The sequence below is a fragment of the Culex quinquefasciatus genome, chromosome 2 (assembly GCF_015732765.1).
Source record: "Culex quinquefasciatus strain JHB chromosome 2, VPISU_Cqui_1.0_pri_paternal, whole genome shotgun sequence".
Classification (NCBI taxonomy): domain Eukaryota; kingdom Metazoa; phylum Arthropoda; class Insecta; order Diptera; family Culicidae; genus Culex; species Culex quinquefasciatus.
In genome coordinates this window covers 14155906-14181525 of record NC_051862.1, presented here as the reverse complement: position 1 = coordinate 14181525, position 25620 = coordinate 14155906, and the positions used below count along the sequence as shown (strand labels likewise).

The 25620-nt window shown below is 39.4% G+C and overlaps 6 protein-coding genes across 6 annotated transcripts; 2 read left to right on the top strand and 4 right to left on the bottom strand.

Moving 5' to 3' along the window:
- Window positions 1-1420: 1420 nt before the first annotated feature.
- Window positions 1421-4067, bottom strand: LOC6032284 (putative helicase MOV-10). The gene is made up of 3 exons (XM_038255769.1): window positions 3698-4067; window positions 3333-3636; window positions 1421-3280 (listed from the first exon to the last, which is right to left on the bottom strand). Exon 3 carries the CDS (start codon window positions 2863-2865, stop codon window positions 1678-1680), a length of 1188 nt encoding a protein of 395 aa, XP_038111697.1. The 5' UTR covers window positions 2866-3280; window positions 3333-3636; window positions 3698-4067; the 3' UTR covers window positions 1421-1677.
- Window positions 4068-7301: 3234 nt separating this feature from the next.
- Window positions 7302-9615, bottom strand: LOC6032285 (putative helicase mov-10-B.1). Its single transcript, XM_001842869.2, has 2 exons — window positions 9438-9615; window positions 7302-9378 (listed from the first exon to the last, which is right to left on the bottom strand). The coding sequence occupies exons 1-2, from the start codon at window positions 9494-9496 to the stop codon at window positions 7413-7415; spliced, it is 2025 nt and encodes a 674-aa protein (XP_001842921.2). The 5' UTR covers window positions 9497-9615; the 3' UTR covers window positions 7302-7412.
- A 546-nt stretch (window positions 9616-10161) lies between these two features.
- LOC6032286 (putative helicase MOV-10) lies at window positions 10162-13249 on the top strand. The gene is made up of 4 exons (XM_038257464.1): window positions 10162-10880; window positions 10937-11255; window positions 11316-11632; window positions 11686-13249. Exons 1-4 carry the CDS (start codon window positions 10744-10746, stop codon window positions 13199-13201), a joined length of 2289 nt encoding a protein of 762 aa, XP_038113392.1. The 5' UTR covers window positions 10162-10743; the 3' UTR covers window positions 13202-13249.
- A 3712-nt stretch (window positions 13250-16961) lies between these two features.
- Window positions 16962-19210, top strand: LOC6032287 (nucleolar GTP-binding protein 2). The gene has a single exon (XM_001842871.2). The coding sequence runs from the start codon at window positions 17092-17094 to the stop codon at window positions 19120-19122; it is 2031 nt and encodes a 676-aa protein (XP_001842923.2). The 5' UTR covers window positions 16962-17091; the 3' UTR covers window positions 19123-19210.
- A 3509-nt stretch (window positions 19211-22719) lies between these two features.
- On the bottom strand, window positions 22720-23559 carry LOC119767832. The gene has a single exon (XM_038257438.1). It carries the CDS (start codon window positions 23530-23532, stop codon window positions 22915-22917), a length of 618 nt encoding a protein of 205 aa, XP_038113366.1. The 5' UTR covers window positions 23533-23559; the 3' UTR covers window positions 22720-22914.
- LOC6032288 (EKC/KEOPS complex subunit LAGE3) lies at window positions 23496-24034 on the bottom strand. Its single transcript, XM_038257440.1, has 2 exons — window positions 23851-24034; window positions 23496-23792 (listed from the first exon to the last, which is right to left on the bottom strand). Exons 1-2 carry the CDS (start codon window positions 23874-23876, stop codon window positions 23534-23536), a joined length of 285 nt encoding a protein of 94 aa, XP_038113368.1. The 5' UTR covers window positions 23877-24034; the 3' UTR covers window positions 23496-23533.
- Between the last annotated feature and the right edge of the window lie 1586 nt (window positions 24035-25620).

The following is a 25620-nucleotide window of genomic DNA, read 5'->3' as shown; positions in this document are numbered from 1 at the left end:
TAACAAATTTGAAGATATTTTTGAATTCTGTTTCAATAACAATTTGTACTATTTTAAGAGTAAAATTGTTCAAAAAATTTGATAATGCAATCTGTTTTCCAATTCGAACTCATTTTCATTGAAAAAACATGACATTTTCAAAGTAATAAAAGAATGCTATTTATCTAATTATAGTTTACTAACTTTTAAAACATTTCAAAATTTGTCGAAAACTGCTTCATAAGGTACTTGGTACCTACCAAGGTCAACATGGTTTCATACCATTCCGTTTGTATTTAATTTGTATTTTTAATTTTACAATAAAATCATAAACCTATCATAGTCACCCCGGCTATCAATGTCATCCAGTTTTATGGTATGTACAACTATTCAAAATATTTTTAAATGAAATGAAAAAAAAATATTATAAAATAAGAAAAACGTAGGTATTTGGAATTTTTCCTTACTCCTCCACTGACGTTAGCAAGATACTTGTTTTCTCTTTGTTTACAATTTTACATTGGCCCAATAACATTGTATCGCTTGGTATTCATTTGAATTTGAAATCATAATTTAAAAATGTTAACTTATATTAAATGTTTAATAGTTTTTATTAAAAAAAATACAAAGAAATATTTTTTTCCCACAATTTTTAAATTTAAATTTAAGTCATTTATTTACTGAAACTTAAATTTTATTTTATTTGGATTTTTTTGTTCAAATGCGCTTTTTTGCGACTATGCCATTTTTGAAGACAAAAATAACAACAAAAACAAATACAAATAATTCGAAAAATCGCTGCAAAAATTTGCCACCCGCAGCTCGGGGGAAAAAAGCAAACAATTTGGACATATAATGCAATTAGAAGCATGTTCTATCATGCTAGAATATAGTTCAATTGATTTTGATCAACAGAATTTGAAAATGAATAAAGTAGATCCCCGCGGTGGGCTTGATTCAGAAGCCAAATTAGCTCCCAGCGGTGCGGAAACGTGCATTAGGTACGGAGCAAAGCTAAACCGATAGGTTTGCCACGCAATTAGATATCTGCGGTGGAGATGCCCTTATATTCATTTATTTTACTTTTTCTTAACGTTGTCAGTTTGAATTATTTTTTCTGGTTTGTTTATAAACATTTTGTATCGAAGAGAAGGGACAGGTCATTTTTAGACGAGTGACGTTACACCTGCAAGTGAAGTAGGTAGTGAAATCGGTGTTCCGCCGAATAATCCTGATGATGATTTTTTGAGTTTCTTTCTACCGAACTATCGTTTGCGAGAGAGGAGAGCCATGTTCACTTCCGATTTTTTCTCTTGATGAGCGTCAAAAAGATTTTCTTTTGATGAAGATTATTCCATCGCTTATTGGTATATTCAATTCTTGAAATCTGAATATCCTTAAATTTTCTTATACTCAAAACATAAAATCTTAAAAAAGTAGGTTGAATGTCTATGAATTTTAGGTTTTTTTTTCAAATTTAACCTTTCTTCCATACAATCTACAAATCTTATAAATAAAAAGGAGTATAAATCTCTATTAAGTTCATAGCTCGGGTAAAAAATACCCTTTTAAATACTTTTACATCTTATAAAAAGGTTAACTATTATTACCTAAAGTGTCTTCCTTGACCTGATCAAAAAAGTTAACTAACAAGTTATCGTACCCAATAAATCAACAAATTACTAATTACAAAACTCCCTATAAATTGCATATATCTCGTAAAAAAATTAAAAACAAATATAAAAGAAATATCACCGCAGCCAACATCAAAAGAAAGCTTATTGCTTGTTCTTTGAACGATTCAATGCTGTTAACTGCAGTTTGGTTTATCGTTTGAGCGGAACATGGTTCTGTTGTATTTTTAATTGTGTAATTATTTGGTTGCGAATATTTGCAATCGCTTGTTCTTGTCTTCGCCGTTTCTACCTGGTTATTTATTCGGTTCTTTATAGAAAAGTCCGCGAGCGTATTTTCAGCAAAATCCATTACAGATTGCAATAGTGCGTTGTTCTGTCTACAGTATCCGATAAATTTTGCCCAATGTCTATTATTTCGTAGCGTCTCCAGATCGCCCACCACAATCATCAGGGCTTGCGCCCTCGTCAGGGATACGTTCAGCCGTTTGGTGTTTGCCAAAAATCCTACACTCTTGCTGCCTGTCCGTACGGTTGACATCAGCATGATGCGCTTCTCGCGTCCCTGATATTGCTCCGTTGATCCGACTTCGATATCGCTCCAGTGACGCATGTTCAGAAGGTCCTTCAGATATCGAACCTGGCCCGCGTACGGAGTGATGATCCCGATTGCAGTTTGCTCGTGTTTTTTGCCACGAATTCCATCGTTCATAATGGTGTCCACGTACGAAAGTACTTGTTCAGCTTCCTGCTCGTTGTACATGCTGGAGGAGTTTTCATCCTGCTTCATCTCTCCCACCACGGGATGAAAGATCAACGGAAAGGCGCGATTCGGCAGACGATCCCAACCCACGGCCCAGTGAGTCTTTTTGGGAGATGCTTTTGCTCGCAGCTGTCCGGCGTAGAACATTCGATTCGGCAGCTCAAGCAGTGCCGGATGTGACCGGAAGTTGTTCCTAAGCAAGGTGATGACGTTCGGATCGTATTTTCTGGTCAGCGGATTCTTCGCGTACAATCCTTTGTCCGCGATGCGCTCCAGCAGGGACACGCTGTGGGTTGTGTCGGTTAGATAGTCGTACGAAACGACCGGCCCAAGCTGCTTTGGATCTCCAGCCAGAACAATGCTGGCTGTGATTCGACCCTCGTGTATGCCAACGCCGACTATCGGAACCAGGCTGGAAATTTCCTTGGCGCTGCCACATTCATCGATGAAGATGTAACTGAAGTGATTTTTTGGTATATCCGAAGTCATGATTCGTCCGGCAGTTGCGGCCGTACATAGAACCACTCTGTAATGTTGTGCATTTAAACCAACATTTTCCTTGCTGCGTAGGTTTGACACGCCCAGAACATCTAGCTCAATGTCTTGAAGTTTGCGCGCGCATGATCTAGCAAAAAGTCGAAAAACATCTTGTTCAGGGATGATTTTCAGCAGTCGGCTGGTTAGCTCGCTGGCGGCAGAATTCGACGTGGCCACTGCGAGAACATTCACCGAGGGTCGAAGTTTGTAGATTTGACCGATGGCTTCCGCCAGCGTGGACGTTTTCCCCGTTCCGGGTGGACCAAACAGCACGTAAGGCGCCGGGAACGAGGTTTGATTGACAATGTTCCGAATCGCCTGGGCTTGCTCCGGATTGGATGCGACGCTCGGACAGAACCACTCGAACCTTCAAGAATATAAAGTGAAAGTAGCATTCTACGAATTGGTTAGAAAATTACCTGGAAAATTTAACGATTCATTCCCAGTATACGAATCAGCAAAGAACACCTTTTCGATAACGCTCTGTTTCAACATCTCCAGCGCTTGGTACTCCATTTGAAATGTGCTTCTTTGGGCAAAAAAATCAAGCCTAATCACATTGTAGTACTCAAACTCTTTTACCATATAAATTATCACATTTGCTGCATCCACACCGTCCACAACTCCGGATAATTCCTTGGTATCCCCATTGTGGCACGCAATGCTGACACGTACTCCAACTCCTTCCTTGACGCGTCCTGTACAATGTCCCAACTGTTGCTTCTAAAAACCAAAATATTTGATAAAGCCAAACTGATTTCATTTGAACGCATTCTTCCCTCACTGAAATCTGATACTTGAAACCCATGACCTGTTCCGGCATGGGCACCAACTTGGGACAAAGCACGAAGCAGTCGCGAAACTCTTTTGCCACGTGTTCATATTCGAGTTTGTTCAGAATCCCCAGCCGTAACTTGTAGTTGGCCACGGTAAGCGGCAGTCCCCGCTTGGCGTTGTCCACCTCAGCGTGAGAGTACTCTTCATATGAATCTCGGCCGAACTGGGAGTTCAAGTCGCTCTTCATTTTGTTCCAGTCTGCGCTGTATTCGGTAATTAAAATTAATCCCGCGCTGTACCGTCCACTACCGATGGGCACTCAATACTGCAGCAACACAAACAATATTGATGATGTAATAACCGCAAGCTAGGCACAACTGCAGGGAAACGTGAGCGGCACTAGAGTTGTACGGTATTTCTGGTTCAACTATTAATCTACACAGTGAAAAAAAGTATTGTAGTATTACAACTGGAAATGAGAATTAGAGTTCACGAGCGGTGATACGACCGCAAGATAATGGTCGCATGACGGCCGCATGACAACTAGAGCTGGGACTTCGGATCGGATATTTTCGGACTCCGGATATCCGGTTGATAATTATCCGGATACTATCCGGAGCTCCGAAAATACGGATATTATCCGAAATTTACGGATATCCGGATATTTTTCCATGTAATGCAACAAGACGGAAGCATTATTTTCCCAAATGTTTGGTACAAGTGATGTTATTTGGAGCATTATCAATTCAGAAGAGGGGGAGAAAGATTTTCCAAAAAACCTAACTTAACGACATTTTAACCGATTTCAGCTGTCCTAGACGCAAATGAAAGTGATTAGTTGGCCTTTCAAGGAAAAATAATTTGAGTACCGAAAAAACAGCCAATCACTTGAAACAGTCGCATGAAAATATTTTTATCGGATTCCTCGGGAAATTTTGTGTAAAATACTCAAAAATGGATGGTTTTCAACGAGGTGTTCAATAACAGGATTCCGTGATTTGATTTATTGAAAATAAAAACCTGTTTTTTTACGCACTGTAAAATGGAAAACATCTTTTTTCACTAAAACTACAATAACTTTAAATTCAAGCGACGATCTATACTTTGTTTTTGTACTCTAATTTTCGTAAACTTTGAAAAATATTTGCATCGGCCTAACCCATATAGGAAAAAAATAACTTTTGAATAATGTGTTTTATTTTTTTTTGTGACTTTCAGGGGTTATTTTTTAAACTGTACCAATTTTCTATAAAGTCACAAGCTTGCACCGCCCCACCGTAACGAAATAACGAAAAATAGACCTCGGATTCGTGATCATGGTCCAAAGTTTCCCCATAGAGTATAATTTCACGGAAAACTAAGAGGGGTCGAATTGATGGGGGTTTTGAGAAAAAATATCCGGATACCTACGGATATCGGATAATTATCCGTCTATCCGGAGCTCCGGATTTTGGATATCCGTTCGGATATCCGAACGGATATCCGGATACATTCGAAGTCCCAGCTCTAATGACAACCGAAGAACAAATTTTTGGCTGTTATCAAAGGTTGCCTTGAGTTTTCAGCTGACTTTTAGGAAAATATTTAAAACAAACCAAGTTGACAGCCAAATCAACGCAGAATTTCAGTTCAACTTGCTGATTTTTACACTGCGGTAGGGGAAATAAACCCATTTTAAGCCTAATAAGCGGTCTTGTTTGAATGATGTTGGATAATCTGGAGTGTTCCTTGAAATTCAGTAAAACCAAGTACACCAACAAGTAGACCAACTTTTTGTGAACATTTCTGTTTATTTTCACTTTTATTAAAAGTTATGCTAATCCTTTTACAAGCATTTTAATTTTTTTTTCAAAAACGCATTCTAATCAGTCGTGTGCATTGGGCCACGCCCATTTTTCTATTTTCAGCTTAGTTCTTTTTTTCTTCCAACACTCTTTTGGGTCTGCTTCGTGCTGCCAAAATTGATGAAATTTTGAGCGAACACTCACGAAAAGTAGCATTTATAGTGAAAGTTTCCTGGCAACACTTGCTCACTCCAACAGGCGCTGCACCAGCATGTTGGTGGTGTTGGTGACCACCCTTTGTTCTTTATTTGCCTTCGTTTCTCGCTCGGTTTTCTTCAGCCTTCGATTGGAATGGGTAGTCAAAATTCAATCGTCAGAAGACTTAGCGCGTTTGTTTTTTTTTTATGGTGCTTGCTAATTATTTACATTTTTCGGGATTATTTTTCAAGTGAGTGACTAACTAATGGGCAAAAGAACATGTTGCCGGTAGTTGGAAACAATTTCATATCTTAAGCGCTTTGAAAACGTTAGCGCAAGTGAAAATATATTGATGGCGACTTTCGTTAAGCAGTTAACCTCTGATCTTGCGTGTGGATGTGTGTGCCACCAAAATGATCTCGCAAAATAGAAATTATGGTCAAAAGTGCATTAAATTTGATCTTTTTGGCCAGTAAGTGGCATACATTTGCGTGCTTACTCGAGGCGGTGCTGTTGCTGGTAAGTTTATAGTCTAAAAAGTATTTTGGAGCTTTAATCGAGCATCAAACTCTCCATATGACGAAGATAGGTGTTTGATTAGAAAGGGTATATTTCCCCTAGTTAGGCGGCAATAATCTCCTGTCACTCACAACAAAGGAGACACGTGATTTTATCTCGCAATAAACAATAAACAAAAATAACATCAAACTAGAGTCCGCGCCCCAAATCGCATAGCCATCTCGACGCTGTGAAAATTGGACGATTTATCCAGATGGGCGTTTTTTGGTATTGAAATTTTTTTGCCCTGCGTATGCCAAAGATGAATTTACATATTATCTGAGGTAATATTAAACTTATTTTCTGGCATAAAAAACGTACTCATTACCAGCATAATATTACCATGTTTTTTTTTTACTGTGTAACCTAATCGATTAAGGCCATAAGTACAATCACTTAGCTTAGAATAGTAAAGCAAAGTAAAATAGATAAGTTACTTAGAAAAGAGCGCAACTTGAAATTTTCTAAACCAAATGTCAGGTTTGTAATTTGATTACTTTTCCATTGTTGAAGATTAGACACATTTCCATAGATTCAAATACCTAAGCTACGTGCATTTTTCTAAGTAAAGTGATTATAGACAGGCCATAAGTTCCTCCCTGCCATTATCAATAATTGCTTTTGTAGTTTTATCGAGTGCTTCTGTATTACAGTCATTCAAGCGACCAGGCCTATACTGCGCTGCATTTATCGCACGATATAGATTCGGCGAACGGAACCAACATTTCATAAAATCATCAGGGGAGGAAGGATGCGTGGACATACCGTACCAAACGCTTCGAGTTATTTACTGAGATTTTTTTTTTGAACTCGGTAACGCAGAAAAATATTCTGTACGATGATTGATCGACTGATTCAAAGTTTTGTTGAAACAACAAAATTTTGCGCTGAATCAGATCTTGAATCATCGAAACCCACAAAGTTCAACTGTTGTCGATTTGCCCTGTTTCTCATATTCCGTAGCAACGATGCCGCTAAGTGATGCAATAAGTGTGACTCAGATTTACATTTCACTATCAAGTCCATCGGTTTGAATTGCTGCCGACGATTGCCAAGCCAAAAGACGCTTCGTAGACGAATGAAAGAAATGTTTATTCCTTAGTTGTAGTCTTGAAATGTGAAATGGTACAGTCAAATCGTTATCGAGATTCGATAAAGATAAAAAGAAAAGAAAGAAAAGACTCACTTCTTGCTCCCAACGACGGCCCGATGCTTGCGACAAAAGCCGATAAACTCCCGCCAGCTTTCGTTCCGCTCGAGCGTGTCCGCGTCGCCGACCACAATCATCAGGGCTTGGGCCCGCGTAACGGACACGTTCAGCCGCTTGACGTTGTTCAGGAAGCCGACGCCGCTGCCGCCGGAACGCACCGTCGAGATGATCATGATGGCCTTTTCGCGGCCCTGGTACTGCTCCGTGGAGCCGATCTCGATGTCGTCGCGGCCACGTGACTTGAGCAGATCCTTGAGGTAGCGGACCTGGCACGCGTACGGAGAAATGATGCCGATCGAGTTTTGGGTGATTTTCTTGCCGTTGATGCCGTTCCAGAGGATGTCCTCGACGTACGAGGCGACGCGCTTGGCTTCCTGCACGTTGGCCATGCTGGCGGAACCCTTTTCGCGGGTGACCTCACCGGCGACGGAGTGGAAGATCAGTGGGAAGCTGTAGTTTGGCAGACGGCGCCAACCGATGGCCCAGTTGGTGAGTTCCGGGGCGGCTTTGACGCGCAATTGACCCTCGTAGAACGCTTGGTTGGGGAATTTGAGCAGGGCTTGGTGTGACCGGAAGTTGTCCCGGAGCAGCGTGATGACGCGCGGATCGTAACTTCCGGTGAGTTCGTCCCTGCGGTACAGCTCGTGGTCGGTTAGACGCTCCAGTAGCGACATTCCGTGGTTGGTTTTGTCGAGGAAATCGCATTGGATGACCGGTCCGAGCTGTTTCGGATCTCCGGCGAGGACGATGCTCGTTGTTTCTTCGCCTTTTCCGGTGCCAAAACTCGCGATGGGAACCAGACAGGAAATCTCCTTGGCACTGCCACATTCGTCAATGAAAATATGAGTGAAATGGCCCGTTGGAACCTGGTACATGACCAACCGTCCGGCGGTTGACAGGGTACACACGATGACCTGGAAGCCCAGAATCTTGCCATGAATTCCAGCGGCGTTTGGAGTTTCGAACAAATTCGACACGTTCATGACGCGTTGATCGATGAAGTTTTTCTTCTTCTCGAGGGACTTGGCGAAGAAGCGCAGAACTCGTTGCTCCGGCAGGATCCGCAACAGCCGGACGGTGAGCTCGTTCGCGGCCGCGTTGGAAGTGGCCATGGCGAGGATTTTCGAGTTTGGTTTAAGCTTGCAGATTTGCCCGATAGCCTCAACCAAGGTGGCCGTTTTACCCGTTCCAGGAGGCCCAAACAGCAAATACGGCGCCGGGTAGGACGTCCCGTTTACAATGCTCTGAATGGCCTCCGCTTGCTCCTGATTGGAGGCCACACTCGGCTGGAACCACTCGAAACTCGTAATCCGTACCTCCTCCTTCCCCAGAACCTCCTTAGGAAACAAAACCTTCTCAATAAAGCCATCCTTCAGCAATTCCAAAGCGCGATACTCCAACCGGAAGACGGTTCGCTCCGCGATAAACTCGACCTTCTCCACCATCCATTCTTCCGGCAGTCGCACCTTCAAATCCAGCCTAACCCGCACGAACCTCCCCGTCATACTTTCAACCGTACCGGAAAAAAAGTTCCGCGGACGCTTGCACCTCTCATCGCTGTGCTCAATGTGCAGGCAGTTCTTCTGGTGCACCGTCAGCCGGACCTCGGTATCTCGGCGAATCTCCAAATCTTCCGACAGCTGAAACCGATAGCAAAAGCCACCATCGTTCGCTTCCTCCGCTTCCGGTGCCACCCCGACTGCCTCCAAACAGCACTCCCGATAAACGCCGTTCAGATGTTCGTCCTCGATCTGGTTCAGCAGCCGCAGCCGGTCCCGGTAATTGTCCAGCCCCAACGGAATCGACCCGCCCTTGATGAGTTCCAGCTCGGCCAGCAGGGCGTCCACCTCCGGTGTCCAACCATCCGAGCGACAATAATTGCTGGCGCAAAGCGTTCGGATCGGTTCCGGAACTTCGTACGGTTTGAGCTGTTCCGCGCTGGGAAAATAAAAATTGTAAATTAACCAAAAACAAGGAAAAGCTTGTTTACAAGTTACCGTTTCTGAACCTTGGCCTCTGGCGATTCCTGTGGCGCGTTCCAGCGAGAGCGCTTCATTTTTGGAGCTGGAATGTCACGGGGTATCCGTTTGTCCGGGAGCTGCTGGCGTCGGTTCCTTCGCGGAGATTTCGAGCACCAAACGCGCGTTGAAGTCAAACGTCAAAAGTGAGAAGGAAAACAAGAAATGGCAGGGTTGCCAGTTTGACATTCAGGGTACAGAACACCACAGAACACATTCGCTAATTCGATTTTTGGTAATCAAATCAAGCAAAATAATTAAAATGGGCCAAAGCCGAAGTGTTAATTCTTATTGAAATGCTCGTTAGTTGGATATTTAAAAAGGATTGAATTTTGAAGTTTTTTATATTAAAAAAATCCAAAAACTATAAAAATTCCTAAAATCTAAAAACAAAAACTCTCAAAATTCCAAAATTTGAAAATTCTGAGATTTAAAAACTATTAATTATTCTAAAATTCGAAAATTCTAAAATTCTGAAATTCTGAAATTCTAAAATTCTAAAATTCTAAAATTCTAAAATTCTAAAATTCTAAAATTCTAAAATTCTAAAATTCTAAAATTCTAAAATTCTAAAATTCTAAAATTCTAAAATTCTAAAATTCTAAAATTCTAAAATTCTAAAATTCTAAAATTCTAAAATTCTAAAATTCTTAAATTCTAAAATTCTAAAATTCTAAAATTCTAAAATTCTAAAATTATACCGCAGATCCGTTTTAATCATTTAACAAAGACTTTTACGAGCTAGATTATTAATCATTGGCGACTGCTGTCAACGTGAGAAAGGGATTTTATAGCCCCAGACGTGACTGCTGCTGATGTTTACTCGAAACAATCTGTCGATTTACACGACACGAGGGCTTCCTCGAGTGCCACTTCCCGCCAAACTATGATATCGCCGATGGGTGGGGATGTGTGATTTGCAGCGTGGGCGTTTTTTCTTTTCTTTCAGCAAAACTATTGAAAATAAATCAGTTAGGGGTAAAATGTGAACCATTAAGAAGCCTCTTAAAGTATGGTCACCTTAGGGTTTCATATTCTTGTAAAATCTGAATCATGAATTTGCCCGTTTCATCGCGATTAAACCTAAAAATCGCATGTGCAATGATTTCACAATATCTCCATGCTCTTACATGAGTTGTTGAGACGTTCAGTTTTACAAACTGTAGCAAAATAATCGACACTTTGCGGGAATAAATAGGTTCACAATTCTTGATGAGCTCAAGCGGAACAGTTAGATTGAGTTTCGTGTTGGTCAAAAGATAAGTTTTCTTAAAAGAGTTGAACTATGGATAGTGGATTTGGGTTAAAGTCTTACCGGTCTTACCTTGAATATGGTTCCAGTTCGAGTAACTTACTCAGGCCCAGATCAACTCGTGGTAGACCCTTTGGAAGACCTTCGGGTAACAGACCCTTCATAAAGCGGTAACTCTTGTAATTAAATTAAAAGTTCAAATTTTAACCACGTGTTCTTGGTCCAGCACGTACAAGAAGTCACCTAAAATCGAAATTGAGGAGTACGAGGTTCCCGAAGCGGTCAGGCGAATTTACGAGAACAAATTCAAGCCTTCCGCTACATTCGGTCCGGAGGAAAACCTGCTGTTGGCCGAAGTTGCGGAAGCTAAGCAAGGATTATCGCTGACGGTGTCCAACTACAAGCCACGCCTGGAATTGCTGAACCAAATCGAGGATGAACACGTGAACAAAGAATTCCGGAGGTGCTTCATCCTTGCGCCAACCTTGGTTCCCAAACCGAATCTGGTAGACCGTGCAGTTGGTGGTTTCAAGTACCAGTTATCAGTAAGGGAAAGGGGAATTAATTTTGTAGGTCTATTTTTTAAGGAGTGATTTTTCTTGCAGAAGCACCAGATCAGAAAATATTCCTCCATCATCAAAGAAGACGTTGGAGTTCGTTTCAGTGTTGAATTTGGTGACGATGAGATTAAAAAGTTTTCGGGTACTGTGGACCTAGTGGACGCAAAATATGTGATCATTTTTACTGAGAAAGAGCTACAGTATAACAGAGTGACTAAGATTGAGTTTCTTGCCGAAAGGACCACGTATCAGATGGAGTACCGCGCTCTGGAGATGTTACAAGAGAGCGTTATAGAACGGGTGTTCTTTGCTGAGTCTTACACCGGGAAAAGCGCGCGAAACCCGTATATTTATTTTTCAAGGTTAGTTCTAAATCGATGAAATGAAGGTCAGTCACCTAAACCGTACTAATCAGTTTCAGCTTCGAGTGGTTTCGGCCGAGTGTTGCTTCAAATCATGAACAAGTACAAGCGATTCAGAATATCGTAAATCAAACATCATTTCCAGCGCCTTACGTGCTGTTTGGTCCACCGGGTACCGGTAAAACGTCCACCCTCGTGGAAGCCATCGGACAGATCTACAAACTTCTACCCACGACGAATGTCCTAGCAGTGGCCACTTCGAATTCGGCCGCCAACGAGCTTACCAGCCGACTGCTGGAAATCATTCCAGAGAAAGACATCTTTCGATTTTTTGCCAAATCTTGCGCGCGCAAAAAGAAAGATATAGAACAAGACGTGCTGGACGTGTCCAATCTTCGTAGCTGGAATATTGGTATGGACGGCAAGAGGTTTTATGAGAATATCCGCCCTTGCCGAGTGGTTCTTTGTACCGCGTCAACTGCTGGTCGCCTGGTAAATTCAGATGTTCCAAAGAACCACTTCAGCTACATCTTCATCGATGAATGTGGAAGCGCCAAAGAGGTTTCCAGTCTGGTCCCGATAATCGGCATTGGTGTTCATGGCAGTGACATTACAGCCAGTATTGTGCTGGCTGGGGATCCGAAGCAATTGGGACCGGTTATTCCGTACGCATATCTGAATGATACCACACACAGCGTGTCCTTGCTAGAGCGCATCGTGGACAAGGGGCTGTATGCACGAGATCGCTGTAGAGGAAAATACGATCCCCGAGTTATCACCCAACTCAGGGATAACTTCCGCTCACATCCAACTTTGCTGGAGTTTCCGAATCGCTCCTTCTACCAAGGAGAACTTCGAGCGCAAGCTTCACCCGAGAAGACTCATTGGGCGGTCGGTTGGGACCGTCTACCGAATCGTTCTTTCCCGTTGATTTTCCACTCGGTGGTTGGCGAGACCATGCAAGATGAAAACTCATCCAGCATGTACAACGAGCAGGAAGCCGAGCAGGTACTTTCCTATGTGGAGCGTATCATTGAACATGGCATTTGTGGAAGGATGGTCGAGCAGAGCTCAATCGGTATAATCTCTCCATATGCCAGCCAAGTTCGTCTATTGAGGAATTTGCTGAACAAGCGGCACTGGAGCGACATCGAAGTCGGATCGACGGAGCAATACCAGGGGCGCGAGAAGCCCATCATGCTGATGTCCACGGTGAGGGCTCGCAGCAAAAGTGCGGAATTTTTGAACAACGCTAAAAGAATTAACGTTTCGCTGACGAGGGCGCAAGCGCTGATGATTGTGGTGGGCGATCCGGGCACGCTGGAAAGGATCGATCATTGGAGGAGTTTTATACGGTACTGCCGGGAGAATGGCGCCGTGGTCGAGAGTTCGGTGAAGTTGCTGGAAGGTCCAAGTACATCTAGAAAGTACAACAAGAAAAAGCCTCAAAAACCTGAACAAACTCGTAGTGGCCCAGAGCAGGAAAGCTTGGATTCCATTGAGGAAATGAACATGATGCTTAGATTTCTGGGAATCCATCGGGATTGTTTAGATTCGGACTTGGATTAGCTTTGTTGTGTTGCGATGTTGAAATAAAACATTTTTTTGTCAATTTAAGTTTGCACTATTACCCACAGGTCCATGCGAGGGTCCATGCATATTCCTACTCGGTCCTAGGCTTCCGAAGGCTTGAAATGGGGGGCTCCCCTCAAAACTCTTTTTGCCCCTAAAATCTCTTCCACCCCGGGATTTGAACAGACGATCTTAAGATTACCTTGCCTATCGACCTAACAAATCCGGCTTGGACCAACATTTACTTCCTTCCCACTCCAAAGAAAGGTGTGATCCGGCGCGATGAAACATTGCTCGTCTTATGAAATGCTAACCGGGGTCGACAGAGATTGAGGTTGAGGTTGATTTAAAAATCCATTTTAAACTCTTTGTGGTCGTACCAAGGGTCATTTTACTCAGAAAAATAAGCTTTATCGTCGTGAACAGTAACATCAGCAACCTAATCTTAATTTTAGGACCCAATTGCTTCAAGATTTCTGTTTCACACATTTTAGTATCTTCAAAAATACGGGAACTATGGATATAATTTTTTATTGTTCTTCTAAAGTACTGTTTTTAAAACTGACTATTTTGGCGTAAGTTTATCAATTTTGGAAAAAGAAGACAACAACTTTCTTAGTCGCTGTGCAATGATTTTTTCAGTTTTATTAGTTGTGATAAAAGTTTCCTAAAATAAGGCTGATACGCAGATGGGAAGGAACGCAAAACTCCATACAAAAAAACGCCCAAGAAACGGTCAAGGAAAGGGTCACGAAAAGATTTTTCTTAAGCGGTACGCAGCTGAAAAGTAACAGAAACGGAAAGATTGCGTTTGACGTTTCTTCGCGCGGTGCTTGTTTCTAATATGTTTTGATGAAAAAATCAAAGAATTGTAATTTTTCTTTTTGAATGCGACTGATAATTACAAACGTTTTAATAATTTTGTATTGGAGATAATAATATTTAAAATTCCCGCCGAATCTCAAAAAGCAGAATATTGAAACTAAAAGGACAGATTTAGTTTTTCGGTCGAAATGGAGTAAAAAAAGAAGTTGTCTTTATAGATGTCGGCCATCGTGTCACCAACAATTTATTGCTAGTACCAACCAGCTACCTCTGGCTTATGAGTCCCCTGCACTGTCCGATTTATCCACACTCGCGGGACCAAAATGAAGTAATCAGAGTGAAATTAAACTTGACAATAATCATACAAATATCTATGTTCTTACTGAAAATACAATAATAACCTTCGGGAAGTCGCGTGTTTTCGCCTTTCTTACAAGTGCCCTTACAAACTGTGTACAAAGTACACGTACGCGACCTCCGGTGGGATAATCTGAAATTTTGAAATCCAACCAAACAACAAATTCAAAAACAAACATTTCAGAAATTTCAAATAACATTTTTTTTAAATAACAAAGAAAATTTCAACAAAAATCTGAAATTTGGAAAATCAAAATTAAAAATATGCAGAATTGAATAATAATTTTAATTTTTAATGTTTTTATAAATTCCATAGATCAAAAATGTTAAAATTCGAAACGAATGTGCAAGTCGAAATTCCAAAAGTTTTAAAAATCGGAAATATAGAAATTCGTAAATACAAATTTACGAAAACCTCGAAATTATAACAATCAAAAACTCTATTTCTTCCAAAATTTAAAAATCTAGAATGAAAGTTTAAGAATAAAAAAATTTAAAAAAATTAAGAAATTTAAGAATTTAAGAATTTAAGAATTTAAGAATTTAAGAATTTAAGAATTTAAGAATTTAAGAATTTAAGAATTTAAGAATTTAAGAATTTAAGAATTTAAGAATTTAAGAATTTAAGAATTTAAGAATTTAAGAATTTAAGAATTTAAGAATTTAAGAATTTAAGAATTTAAGATTTTAAGATTTTAAGAATTTAAGAATTTAAGAATTTAAGAATTTAAGAATTTAAGAATTTAAGAATTTAAGAATTTAAGAATTTAAGAATTTAAGAATTTAAGAATTTAAGAATTTAAGAATTTAAGAATTAAGAATTTAAGAATTTAAGAATTTAAGAATTTAAGAATTTAAGAATTTAAGAATTTAAGAATTTAAGAATTTAAGAATTTAAGAATTTAAGAATTTAAGAATTTAAGAATTTAAGAATTTAAGAATTTAAGAATTTAAGAATTTAAGAATTTAAGAATTTAAGAATTTAAGAATTTAAGAATTTAAGAATTTAAGAATTTAAGAATTTAAGAATTTAAGAATTTAAGAATTTAAGAATTTAAGAATTTAAGAATTTAAGAATTTAAGAATTTAAGAATTTAAGAATTTAAGAATTTAAGAATTTAAGAATTTAAGAATTTAAGAATTTAAGAATTTAAGAATTTAAGAATTTAAGAATTTAAGAATTTAAGAATTTAAGAATTTAAGAATTTAAGAATTTAAGAATTTAAGAATTTAAGAATTTAAGAATTTAAGAATTTAAGAATTTAAGAATTTAAGAATTTAAGAATTTAAGAATTTAAGAATTTAAGAATTTAAGAATTTAAGAATTTAAGAATTTAAGAATTTAAGAATTTATGAATTTAAGAATTTAAGAATTTAAGAATTTAAGAATTTAAGAATTTAAGAATTTAAGAATTTAAGAATTTAAGAATTTAAGAATTTAAGAATTTAAGAATTTAAGAATTTAAGAATTTAAGAATTTAAGAATTTAAGAATTTAAGAATTTAAGAATTTAAGAATTTAAGAATTTAAGAATTTAAGAATTTAAGAATTTAAGAATTTAAGAATTTAAGAATTTAAGAATTTAAGAATTTAAGAATTTAAGAATTTAAGAATTTAAGAATTTAAGAATTTAAGAATTTAAGAATTTAAGAATTTAAGAATTAAGAATTTAAGAATTTAAGAATTTAAGAATTTAAGAATTTAAGAATTTAAGAATTTAAGAATTTAAGAATTTAAGAATTTAAGAATTTAAGAATTTAAGAATTTAAGAATTTAAGAATTTAAGAATTTAAGAATTTAAGAATTTAAGAATTTAAGAATTTAAGAATTTAAGAATTTAAGAATTTAAGAATTTAAGAATTTAAGAATTTAAGAATTTAAGAATTTAAGAATTTAAGTTGTTAAAAGTTTTTGAATAAACATTTTTAATCGATTTAATTTTAAGTTTTGAATATTTTTAATCTTTTTATTTTTTCCTCGAAAGAACCTCAAGCGCGTACACCGTCAATCGCGCTCATACCGAACTGTCAACTTTTCTTGGGGGGGTCACGAAAAGAATAGAGTTATCTACGTGCGCATGTATTGCGTGTACGTACACGAAAAAGATTGAGGTTAAATTTTGTACCCGCCAGCAAAACAAATGGGGTGCTAGTGTGCGTGAGCTCGGGCTTAGATAACTCTATACGCAACATTTCTTGACCGCGTTCCTTCCGATCAGCATACCGTACTATAGCTGGAATGTTCAACCAAAGAGTACATATTATCTTGAGTTTTTTTTTGATAAGGTCCTATAAACAAATGTAAACATTGAGTGTATCCCTTTCACACCTTATGTCAAAGTCCATCGGAGTAAGCGGGATACACTCAATGTTTACATTTGTTTATAGGACCTTATCAAAAAAAACTCAAGATATGTTCAACCATTGCACATGAAGTTCAAACTAGCGAATCCACCCTGTACCTCACCTAGTTAATCCAATCTGGTACTTCACATGTTTCCACACGAAAACCTCAGTCACAGGGCTGTCAAATTCCGTGCCGATGTCCGCTCCCTCGGCGCTTTCGCTTTTTGTTTTGACGTTTCTCACAATCAACACGACCAAAACACATCAAACCACGTTTTTCTTCTTTCGGGTCGCCACGACCGATCCGCACCCGTTCCATTTGTCCATTTGCCGAATTTCGTTGGAAAGCAGGCCGCCACCATGCCGAAAGTGAGCTCCCGCCCGGGGCCGCCCCGGAAGCTGTCGACGAACAAATCCGGCCACAGCATGAACCCGGAACGCTCGACGGAGGGCCTGAAGGGGGTGGCAAAGCCGCGGTCCAAATCGACGATCAAGCGGCTGCAGATGTACCGGAATTTCAAGGCCAAGCGGGACCGGAAGGGCAAGATTTTGACGCCGGCGCCGTTCCAGGGCTGGGTGTCGAGTGGGACGGTTTCGCGGGTGGAACCGTCGCCAAAGTGGTTCGCCAACTCGCGGGTCATTTCGCAGAGCTCGCTGCAAAAGTTCCAAGAGGAGATGGGCAAGGTGATTAAGGATCCGTACAAGGTGGTCATGAAGCAGACGAACTTGCCGATTACGCTGCTGAATGAAACGGCCAAATATCAGCGGGTTCACCTGTTGGATACGGAGAGCTTCGACACGACGTTCGGACCGAAGAAGCAGCGCAAGAAGGTGGCGCTGAAGGTGCGGGATTTGGAGGATTTGAGCAAGAATGCGGAGGAATCGGCGGAGCGGTACGACGAGGAGAAAGACCGGGACTTGGAGCGGGATGATGGTGGGGTTAAGGACAAGGTCCGGGAGTGGATCTTTGCCGCTGGTCAGAGTAAGCGAATCTGGAACGAGCTGCACAAGGTGATTGACTCGGCGGATGTGCTGCTGCAGGTTCTGGACGCGCGTGACCCGATGGGAACCCGGTCCAAGTACATCGAGGGATTCCTGAAGAAGGAGAAGCCTCACAAGCATCTGTTCTTTGTGCTGAACAAGGTGGATTTGGTGCCGATTTGGGTGACGCAGCGTTGGGTGGCGCTGCTGAGCAAGGAGTTCCCGACCATTGCGTTCCACGCCTCGTTGACGCATCCGTTTGGAAAGGGCGCCCTGATTAATCTGCTCCGTCAGATTGGCAAACTGCACGTGGACAAGAAGCAAATCAGCGTCGGATTCATCGGCTATCCGAACGTGGGCAAGTCGTCCGTTATCAACGCGCTACGCAGCAAGAAGGTCTGCAACGTGGCCCCGATCGCCGGCGAAACCAAGGTCTGGCAGTACATCACGCTGATGAAGCGCATCTTCCTGATCGATTGCCCCGGAGTGGTCTATCCGACGGCGGAAACCGACACCGAAAAGGTCCTGAAGGGCGTGGTCCGTGTCGAGCTGGTCAACAATCCGGAAGATTACATCGAAGACGTTCTGTACCGAATCCGCAAGGAATACCTCGTCAAAACGTACGGCGTGACCGAGTGGATCTCGCACATTGACTTCCTGGAACAGATCGCCCGCAAAACAGGCAAGCTGCTCAAAAAGGGCGAACCCGACATCCAAACGGTGGCGAAAATGATCCTGAACGATTGGCAGCGCGGACGACTGCCGTTTTACGTCCCACCGGAAGGCTTCGAAATCCCCAAATCCGTCCTGGACGCCACCTCAATCACGGAAGACGACCAAAAGAGCTCGTTCTCCGGCGTGACCGCCACCCCGACCATCCCCGAGTCGATCAAAAAGGGCAAGGAACTGTTCCAGATCCAGGACTTCCGCAAGATCAAGGTCAACCTGGAGTTTGAAAGCGAAGACGTGCGCGAAATCGACAAAATCGACCAGGAACTGCTGGAAAAGCTCAAAGAGGAAAAGAAGGCCGAAGCCCGCGAAAAGCGCGAAAAGAAGAAGCAAACCAGCGCAGCGGAACAGGACGAAGAATCGTCCGGCATTTCCGACTTTTACTCCGAGGACGAGTACGACGAGGAGAGCGGAAAGGTCGTCCACAAGAGTGCCAAGGCGGCCAAGTCCGCGTCCGCGAAATCGGCCAGCGGTAAGTTTAACGTCGAGGATGAGGGTGGTCAGCAGGACGGGGAGGAAGCGGAGGGGCAGGCTGCTGGTGGCAAGAGGCCGCTCAAGAAGACGGCGAAGCAGCGGAGGGCGGCCGAGCGGGCCGGCAAGCGGAAAAAGATTGGCAGCAACTTTTACGAGACACACAACGTCAAGAACCGGAACCGCAACAAGAAGCAGGAGGCGCCCTAGGAGGTGGTGGGTAACGGGGGAGTGTGTGTTAGGTTTAAGAAGATGTTCTACAGAAGTTGCAGAAACAAGAAACAAATCTTATTAAAAATGTGTTAATTTCTTTATTTGAATTCGAAATTCTTTGCTCAACTCTCTACGGTTCATATAGGTTTAAGGTCCCGCACACTAGGTCGAACCATTTAACCCCTTTTTCGGAAACCACTCCGTTTCTAATTTTTTTTCTCATTTTTTTTTTAATGAACTGATCCGTAGAAATAAACCACGTAGTCAGTTTAAGGGAGGGAGGGGGGAGGGGGGACCAAAAAATACAAAGTGATAAATATAGTATAACATTTGGTTGAATTCGTTTGATTTAGTTAATATTTATTTTTCATTTATTTCATATGTTTTGCAACTGTCAAAACTTTTGGAGTGTAAACTGTGATCATAATTACAAAGTCGTAATCGCCCTGGCTGGTAAGGTCAGCAGTAAATGCCTGGTCACTTCCGGTTCCGGTTGGATACGGACGAAGGACTTGAATGGTTTCAGGCTTTAGAACGGAACAGAACGCCACACGCCACTCCTTACTGTTCCACATGTCTTAAGTCCAGCAGCTGCAACTGATGGCGCTTGTCAACACCTCGGCAGGTGAACCTGGAATGAGACCAGCGGAGAAAAAAAAACAAATTTAAATATCAAAGAGTCCTTCTAATCGGGCACGTGAAGAAGCAGCACTTACCAACAGGGCGCCTCGGGTTCGAGTTCTTGCACGTCACCGATGTGTCCTGTGGAACTGATATCCGTTCACACATCCGCGGGGGCTATTGCACAGCATCCCAGATTCCACCTGAATTCGTGCTTCTAGCGGCCTTCAGAAACGACACGGATTTGGTCAGCTCACAACTGCGCCCCCGAGAGGGAAGTTAACCGGTTGTCCACTTCTGCTGCGACTGCTTCCGCCGCTAATCGTCGGTCGCGCCGTCGTCAGAGTGCTCGTTGTACCACCAGCTGCTGTGAGAAGGCATCGCTTGGGTGGGAATCGACGCCGGTAAAGGGAGCAGACTCTGGTCAGGTTCGCGTGATGTAGCAGCAGCTGAAGAGGGCGATGCAGAATCCGGTGGTGGCCTCCGGGTAGGCGGAGTAGAACCCGAGCGTCCATCCTCCCAGCATTACGCCGTACATTATCGGCTTTCGGGGGAAGATCATGCTGGTGCCCAAGCAATTCCCACAAATGTAGTAAAACAGCGCGTTGTCCGATAGTTTGGCCGCCGACAAAAACACAAACACCCCCGCCGCAAGCAGAATAATCCGCCAAAAGTCGATCCGGATCAGGTTCAAACCGAATCACGTACGCTCCGCCGGAAACGAACCCGATTATTTTCGTGAATTTTTTCCTCTTTGCACCGGTCCGAATTTAAAGAATGAAAACAAACAGATCTGTCCGATCTGTCAGTGCCAAAAGTAGCCGGTCCACCTGTCAGAGAAAAGTGTTGCCAAAATTGAAAAAGCTTCTAGCATAAACTTTTATTTTGAATTACTTTTCACTAATTTGTTGGCTTTTTATACTCGTTACATGTATTATTTATATACGAAAACTAAATTAACGAATTTAATAAACTTTTACGACATTTAGGAAAACAAAATATCCACTAATATCAGTATCAAAATAATTAGTTATCAAATGCCCTAATACAATTTCTGGCAACACGATGTGATTCGAATCATGATGATTACCAATACTGATGTAACTGATGGTTGTGTTAAATCGTGTCAAACAAGAGAAAAATTTGCTCGCGGAAATTTTCAACTCGCTACTTTCGGGGGAAGATTTTCTGAAAATCGCGAGTTTTGTGACTTTTGGTGGAAATCTGCCGGTTCTCCAGGTTGCAGCACGTCTTGTGATCATAATTTTATTGAGGTATGTAGAATAAAACGAGCGTTTTGAGACGTTTTTAGTGGCACCAATTTTTGTATGGAGAAAATGAATCGCTCAAAAAAGGGCTAGAATCTGAAATGTTTTGCCTTTAGGTGAATATTTTTATAGTTATCTGAATTCCCGAGAATGTTTAGAGTCTAGTGATTGTAATTATTTTCAGTGTACCAGTTAAAAATGCAGAGAATTATAAATATTTCAAAAGTGCCTCCAATTTTTACGGTATAAGGTGGAACGGGAAAGTGTCATGGTTAAAGTGGAACGGGATAATTTTTCCTCCATGTTTTTTCGCCATATTTAATGATGGCCCGTTACACCTTAAGTTATCAATTTTTATCAGCTAAAAATATTAACAGTGAAAAAAAATTGTTATTGAATTGGGTCCTAAAATAAAGCTTAGATTGCTGATATTATAGTTTACAGCGATAAAGCTTATTAATCTGAGTACAATGACCCTTTGTACGACCACAAAGAGTTTAAAATGGATTTTTAAATCAATTTTAAAAAATTTGCCTCGCGGTCCTTCTTGACAGAAAAGCTCCTACTTGACAGTTCGTTCCAAGGAGACCATAGTTGATCCATCGAAAAAATGTTGTCTTGCCAAAAAACCATTTTAAAATGAAAAAAAAAGTGATCATAAATGGTTTTTAATCGTGTTTTTTACCGTTGTACATAAAAATTGACATAGGGCTTTAGTACCCAATTAACAACAAAACTTAAACTATTTACCTAACTAGCTAAAAAAATATATGTTGGGTTAGTATGGACTTTAAATTGATTTTAGTGGTTATATTGGTTATATTTAGTTAAAATAAGTAAAATTTAGTTAGATGAAATAAAATTTAATTAAGTTGTAAAAAATTTCGCTTCATTTATTTCAATTAAGTAAACTTTGGCAAAATTAAGTTTTATCAAGTTGAAATTAGTTAAATTAAGTTAAATTTAATTTAATTATATTTTGTTAAATCTAGTTAAATTTAGTAAAGTTTAGTTATTTTAGACAGATTTAGTAATTTTTTTTATATTTAGTAAAATTAAGTAAAATTTAGTTAGATTTAATTAAATTTAGTTGAATTTAGTTACATTTTGCTTAATTTACACCCACTTAGTTATCTTTGGCAAAATAAAGTTATATTCAGTTAAAATTAGTTAAATTACGTTAAATTGACTTAAATTGAGTTATATTTAGTTAAACTTTATAGTTAAATTTAGATGATTTTAGTTCGATTAAATATACTTAAATTTAGTTAAATTGAGTCAAATTTAGTTAAATTTCGTTAGATTAAAGTAAATTGAATTAAATTTAGTTGAATTTAGTTACAACATAAGTCAAATTTAGTTAGATTAAGTTTCGTAAAATTTCGCTTAATTTATTTCAATTTAATTAAATTTAGTTAAATTTAGATCTGTTCAGTTAAACTTAGTTAAATTTAGTTTAATTTAGTTAAATTCAGTTGAATTTAGTTAAAATCAGTTGAATTTAGTTAAATATAGTAAAATTTAGTTAGATTTAGTCAAATTTTAGTTAAGTTAAGTAAGATTGAATTAAATTTAGTTGAATTTAGTTACAACTAGTCAAAATAAGTAAAAATTAGTTAGATTAAGCTGCTGCCGTTTTTGTGCAGAATTGCAGAATTCTGCAGTACGGGAATAGACCTTCAATCGACAATAAAAACGTACTTTATACTTAGTGAAAATGTTTGTACATTTATTTGAATTCAATTCCATTTCCCAGTTACATTTTTTGGAAATTTATGTTTAGTAAAAATAATAAAGATTATCTTAGCAGGAATTCACACCGCTTTGCTCGTTTCATTTGGCAAAATGCTTTCAAGGAACAAAAAAAAAAAAACTAAATTCAATAATGTTGGTCAAGAAGCTATCTCCCCTTCTTCCGGTACAACACCCGGCTCACTTCGGCCATGTTCAAATCTGCCACCGCCGGCACCATCGGCTTCCCCCTCAACCGTCCCAAATGGCCCGGATCCTTCCTCAACAAGCACCGCTCCTCATCCGTGGCTCCCCCTGCCGCCGCCGGACAATCGCAAAAGTTCGAAATGCGGACACTCCCGCGCAGATCACTGGCCGTGGTCACCCGGATCGAGTGCTTCGAGCAGAACGGCTTCACCAGCCAACTGTCGCCGTACGGGCGGTCAATGCGCTGGTTGCAGTGCTGCCGATCCGGGAACTGGTACTGACAGCGCACGATCGCGTACGGATCGGTCACGGTGGCCACCGCGTCCCGGTCGGGCATCATCGCAAGTGAGAGCGACGGGTAAACGAGGAACGCGAAGAAGGTGAGGCCGACCAGGAGCAGAATCGGCATGAACAGGGCAAAGTACTTGTCCGGAAGGTAGGTGAGACCGAACCCGTCCAGCAGTTCCGTTGGAATGAAGGCCCAGAGGACGTACAGGATGAAGAGGGTTTTGAAGAGCAGAAACAGACAGAATCCGTAAATGGCACGGGAGGGCGTCGGGGCGGGTGTGTGTTCTGGCATCCTAGTAGTGCTCGTACTGCTCCGAGGTGGCCGGTCCAAACTGGTCAATCGTTTCGCAGCACAGAATCAGCGACTCGAAGAAGGAACCGACGCCGACGCGCACGTTCTTGGCCTGCTCGCCGCGGAACTCCACCAGCAGCTGGTTGTCCTCGAGCTTGAGGGTCTTCTCGATGAAGCTGCGCTTTGGTTCGGCGTCCACTCGCAGCACGTCGTAGGCGATTTCGGCTTCACGTCGCGTCGGGAACGGAATCTTGAGCGAACTGGAAGAAATTTCAAATGTAATAGAATCAGCTTTCTTCCGAGAAATTCGTAACTTACGCGACGATGGGACCGCTAGCGGACATGATAACGAAAAATAACGGACGGATTTCCACGAGGAAATTACCGGATGGACATTAAAGTTTGCGGACACGAATCTGATCCGAGCCTGGAACCGGAGAAGCTGCTGACTTGATTGATTCAATTAATGGACGAGTGCACTCATGACAGGTGGATGACGTTTTGTTTGTTTGTGACAACAAATCCTGTGACTGAACACATGAGCGACTACGTTCACAAGGGCCGTATGCATTTTCGCAAGATTTTCATAAAATTAATCATGAGGTACTAGAATCTAAGAAATCAAAAAAATATATTTCGGCTTCAAAAAATTTTTTTTAATTAAATTAATTTATTAAATTCAAAAAATAGATTCAAAAAGCTTAGGAAAATGGTTTTTAGGCAGATCTTTAAAAAAATTTAAATAATTCTAGAGGACTTGAGGACTAGCTCTTGTTCCAGCTTAAAAAAAACACAAATGATTTCCGTATCTTTTTAGGAGAGGTGCTCCCTTGGGTGCTCCTTCCTACATTTTGTATGATACTTTTTTAAAACATTATAATAAAAAAATGACGACCTCGCCGTCCACTTTCTTAAGATTTTTTGACTCAAACTCTAGGTTCACAAATGCCACAAATGTTTTATTCTTGTAAAAAACAATGATCGATAACAATGCTCTCTACTTTTGGCGAACAATAAATTGGTTCCAGTACAAAATTGAGAATTTTAGAATTTCCGAATTTTCAAATTTTAGAATTTTCGAATTTTAGAATTTTTGAATTTTAGAATTTTAGAATTTTAGAATTTTAGAATTTTAGAATTTTAGAATTTTAGAATTTTAGAATTTTAGAATTTTAGAATTTTAGAATTTTAGAATTTTAGAATTTTAGAATTTTAGAATTTTAGAATTTTAGAATTTTAGAATTTTAGAATTTTAGAATTTTAGAATTTTAGAATTTTAGAATTTTAGAATTTTAGAATTTTAGAATTTTAGAATTTTAGAATTTTAGAATTTTAGAATTTTAGAATTTTAGAATTTTAGAATTTTAAATTTTAGAATTTTAGAATTTTAGAATTTTAGAATTTTAGAATTTTAAATTTTAGAATTTTAGAATTTTAGAATTTTAGAATTTTAGAATTTTAGAATTTTAGAATTTTAGAATTTTAGAATTTTAGAATTTAAAATTTTAGAATTTTAGAATTTTAGAATTTTAAAATTTTAAATTTTAGAATTTTAGAATTTTAGAATTTTAGAATTTTAGAATTTTAGAATTTTAGAATTTTAGAATTTTAGAATTTTAGAATTTTAGAATTTTAGAATTTTAGAATTTTAGAATTTTAGAATTGTAGAATTTTAGAATTTTAGAATTTTAGAATTTTAGAATTTTAGAATTTTAGAATTTTAGAATTTTAGAATTTTAGAATTTTAGAATTTTAGAATTTTAGAATTTTAGAATTTTAGAATTTTAGAATTTTAGAATTTTAAATTTTAAATTTTAGAATTTTAGAATTTTAGAATTTTAAATTTTAGAATTTTAGAATTTTAAATTTTAGAATTTTAGAATTTTAGAATTTTAAATTTTAGAATTTTAGAATTTTAGAATTTTAGAATTTTAGAATTTTAGAATTTTAGAATTTTAGAATTTTAGAATTTTAGAATTTTAGAATTTTAGAATTTTAGAATTTTAGAATTTTAGAATTTTAGAATTTTAGAATTTTAGAATTTTAGAATTTTAGAATTTTAGAATTTTAGAATTTTAGAATTTTAGA

Excerpts from the sequence above, each read along its gene's own strand:
- LOC6032284 (XM_038255769.1), bottom strand. The coding sequence starts at position 2,865 with ATGACTTCGGATATACCAAAAAATCACTTCAGTTACATCTTCATCGAT.
- LOC6032286 (XM_038257464.1), top strand. The coding sequence starts at position 10,744 with ATGGATAGTGGATTTGGGTTAAAGTCTTACCGGTCTTACCTTGAATAT. Across the intron at positions 10,881-10,936 it reads AACAGACCCTTCATAAAGCG|CACGTACAAGAAGTCACCTA; the intron begins GTAACTCTTGTA and ends TTCTTGGTCCAG. Across the intron at positions 11,256-11,315 it reads GTTTCAAGTACCAGTTATCA|AAGCACCAGATCAGAAAATA; the intron begins GTAAGGGAAAGG and ends TTTTTCTTGCAG.
- LOC119767832 (XM_038257438.1), bottom strand. The coding sequence starts at position 23,532 with ATGCCAGAACACACACCCGCCCCGACGCCCTCCCGTGCCATTTACGGA.
- LOC6032287 (XM_001842871.2), top strand. The coding sequence starts at position 17,092 with ATGCCGAAAGTGAGCTCCCGCCCGGGGCCGCCCCGGAAGCTGTCGACG.
- LOC6032285 (XM_001842869.2), bottom strand. The coding sequence starts at position 9,496 with ATGAAGCGCTCTCGCTGGAACGCGCCACAGGAATCGCCAGAGGCCAAG. Across the intron at positions 9,379-9,437 it reads GAGGCCAAGGTTCAGAAACG|CGCGGAACAGCTCAAACCGT; the intron begins GTAACTTGTAAA and ends TTATTTTCCCAG.
- LOC6032288 (XM_038257440.1), bottom strand. The coding sequence starts at position 23,876 with ATGTCCGCTAGCGGTCCCATCGTCGC. Across the intron at positions 23,793-23,850 it reads GCTAGCGGTCCCATCGTCGC|TTCGCTCAAGATTCCGTTCC; the intron begins GTAAGTTACGAA and ends AATTTCTTCCAG.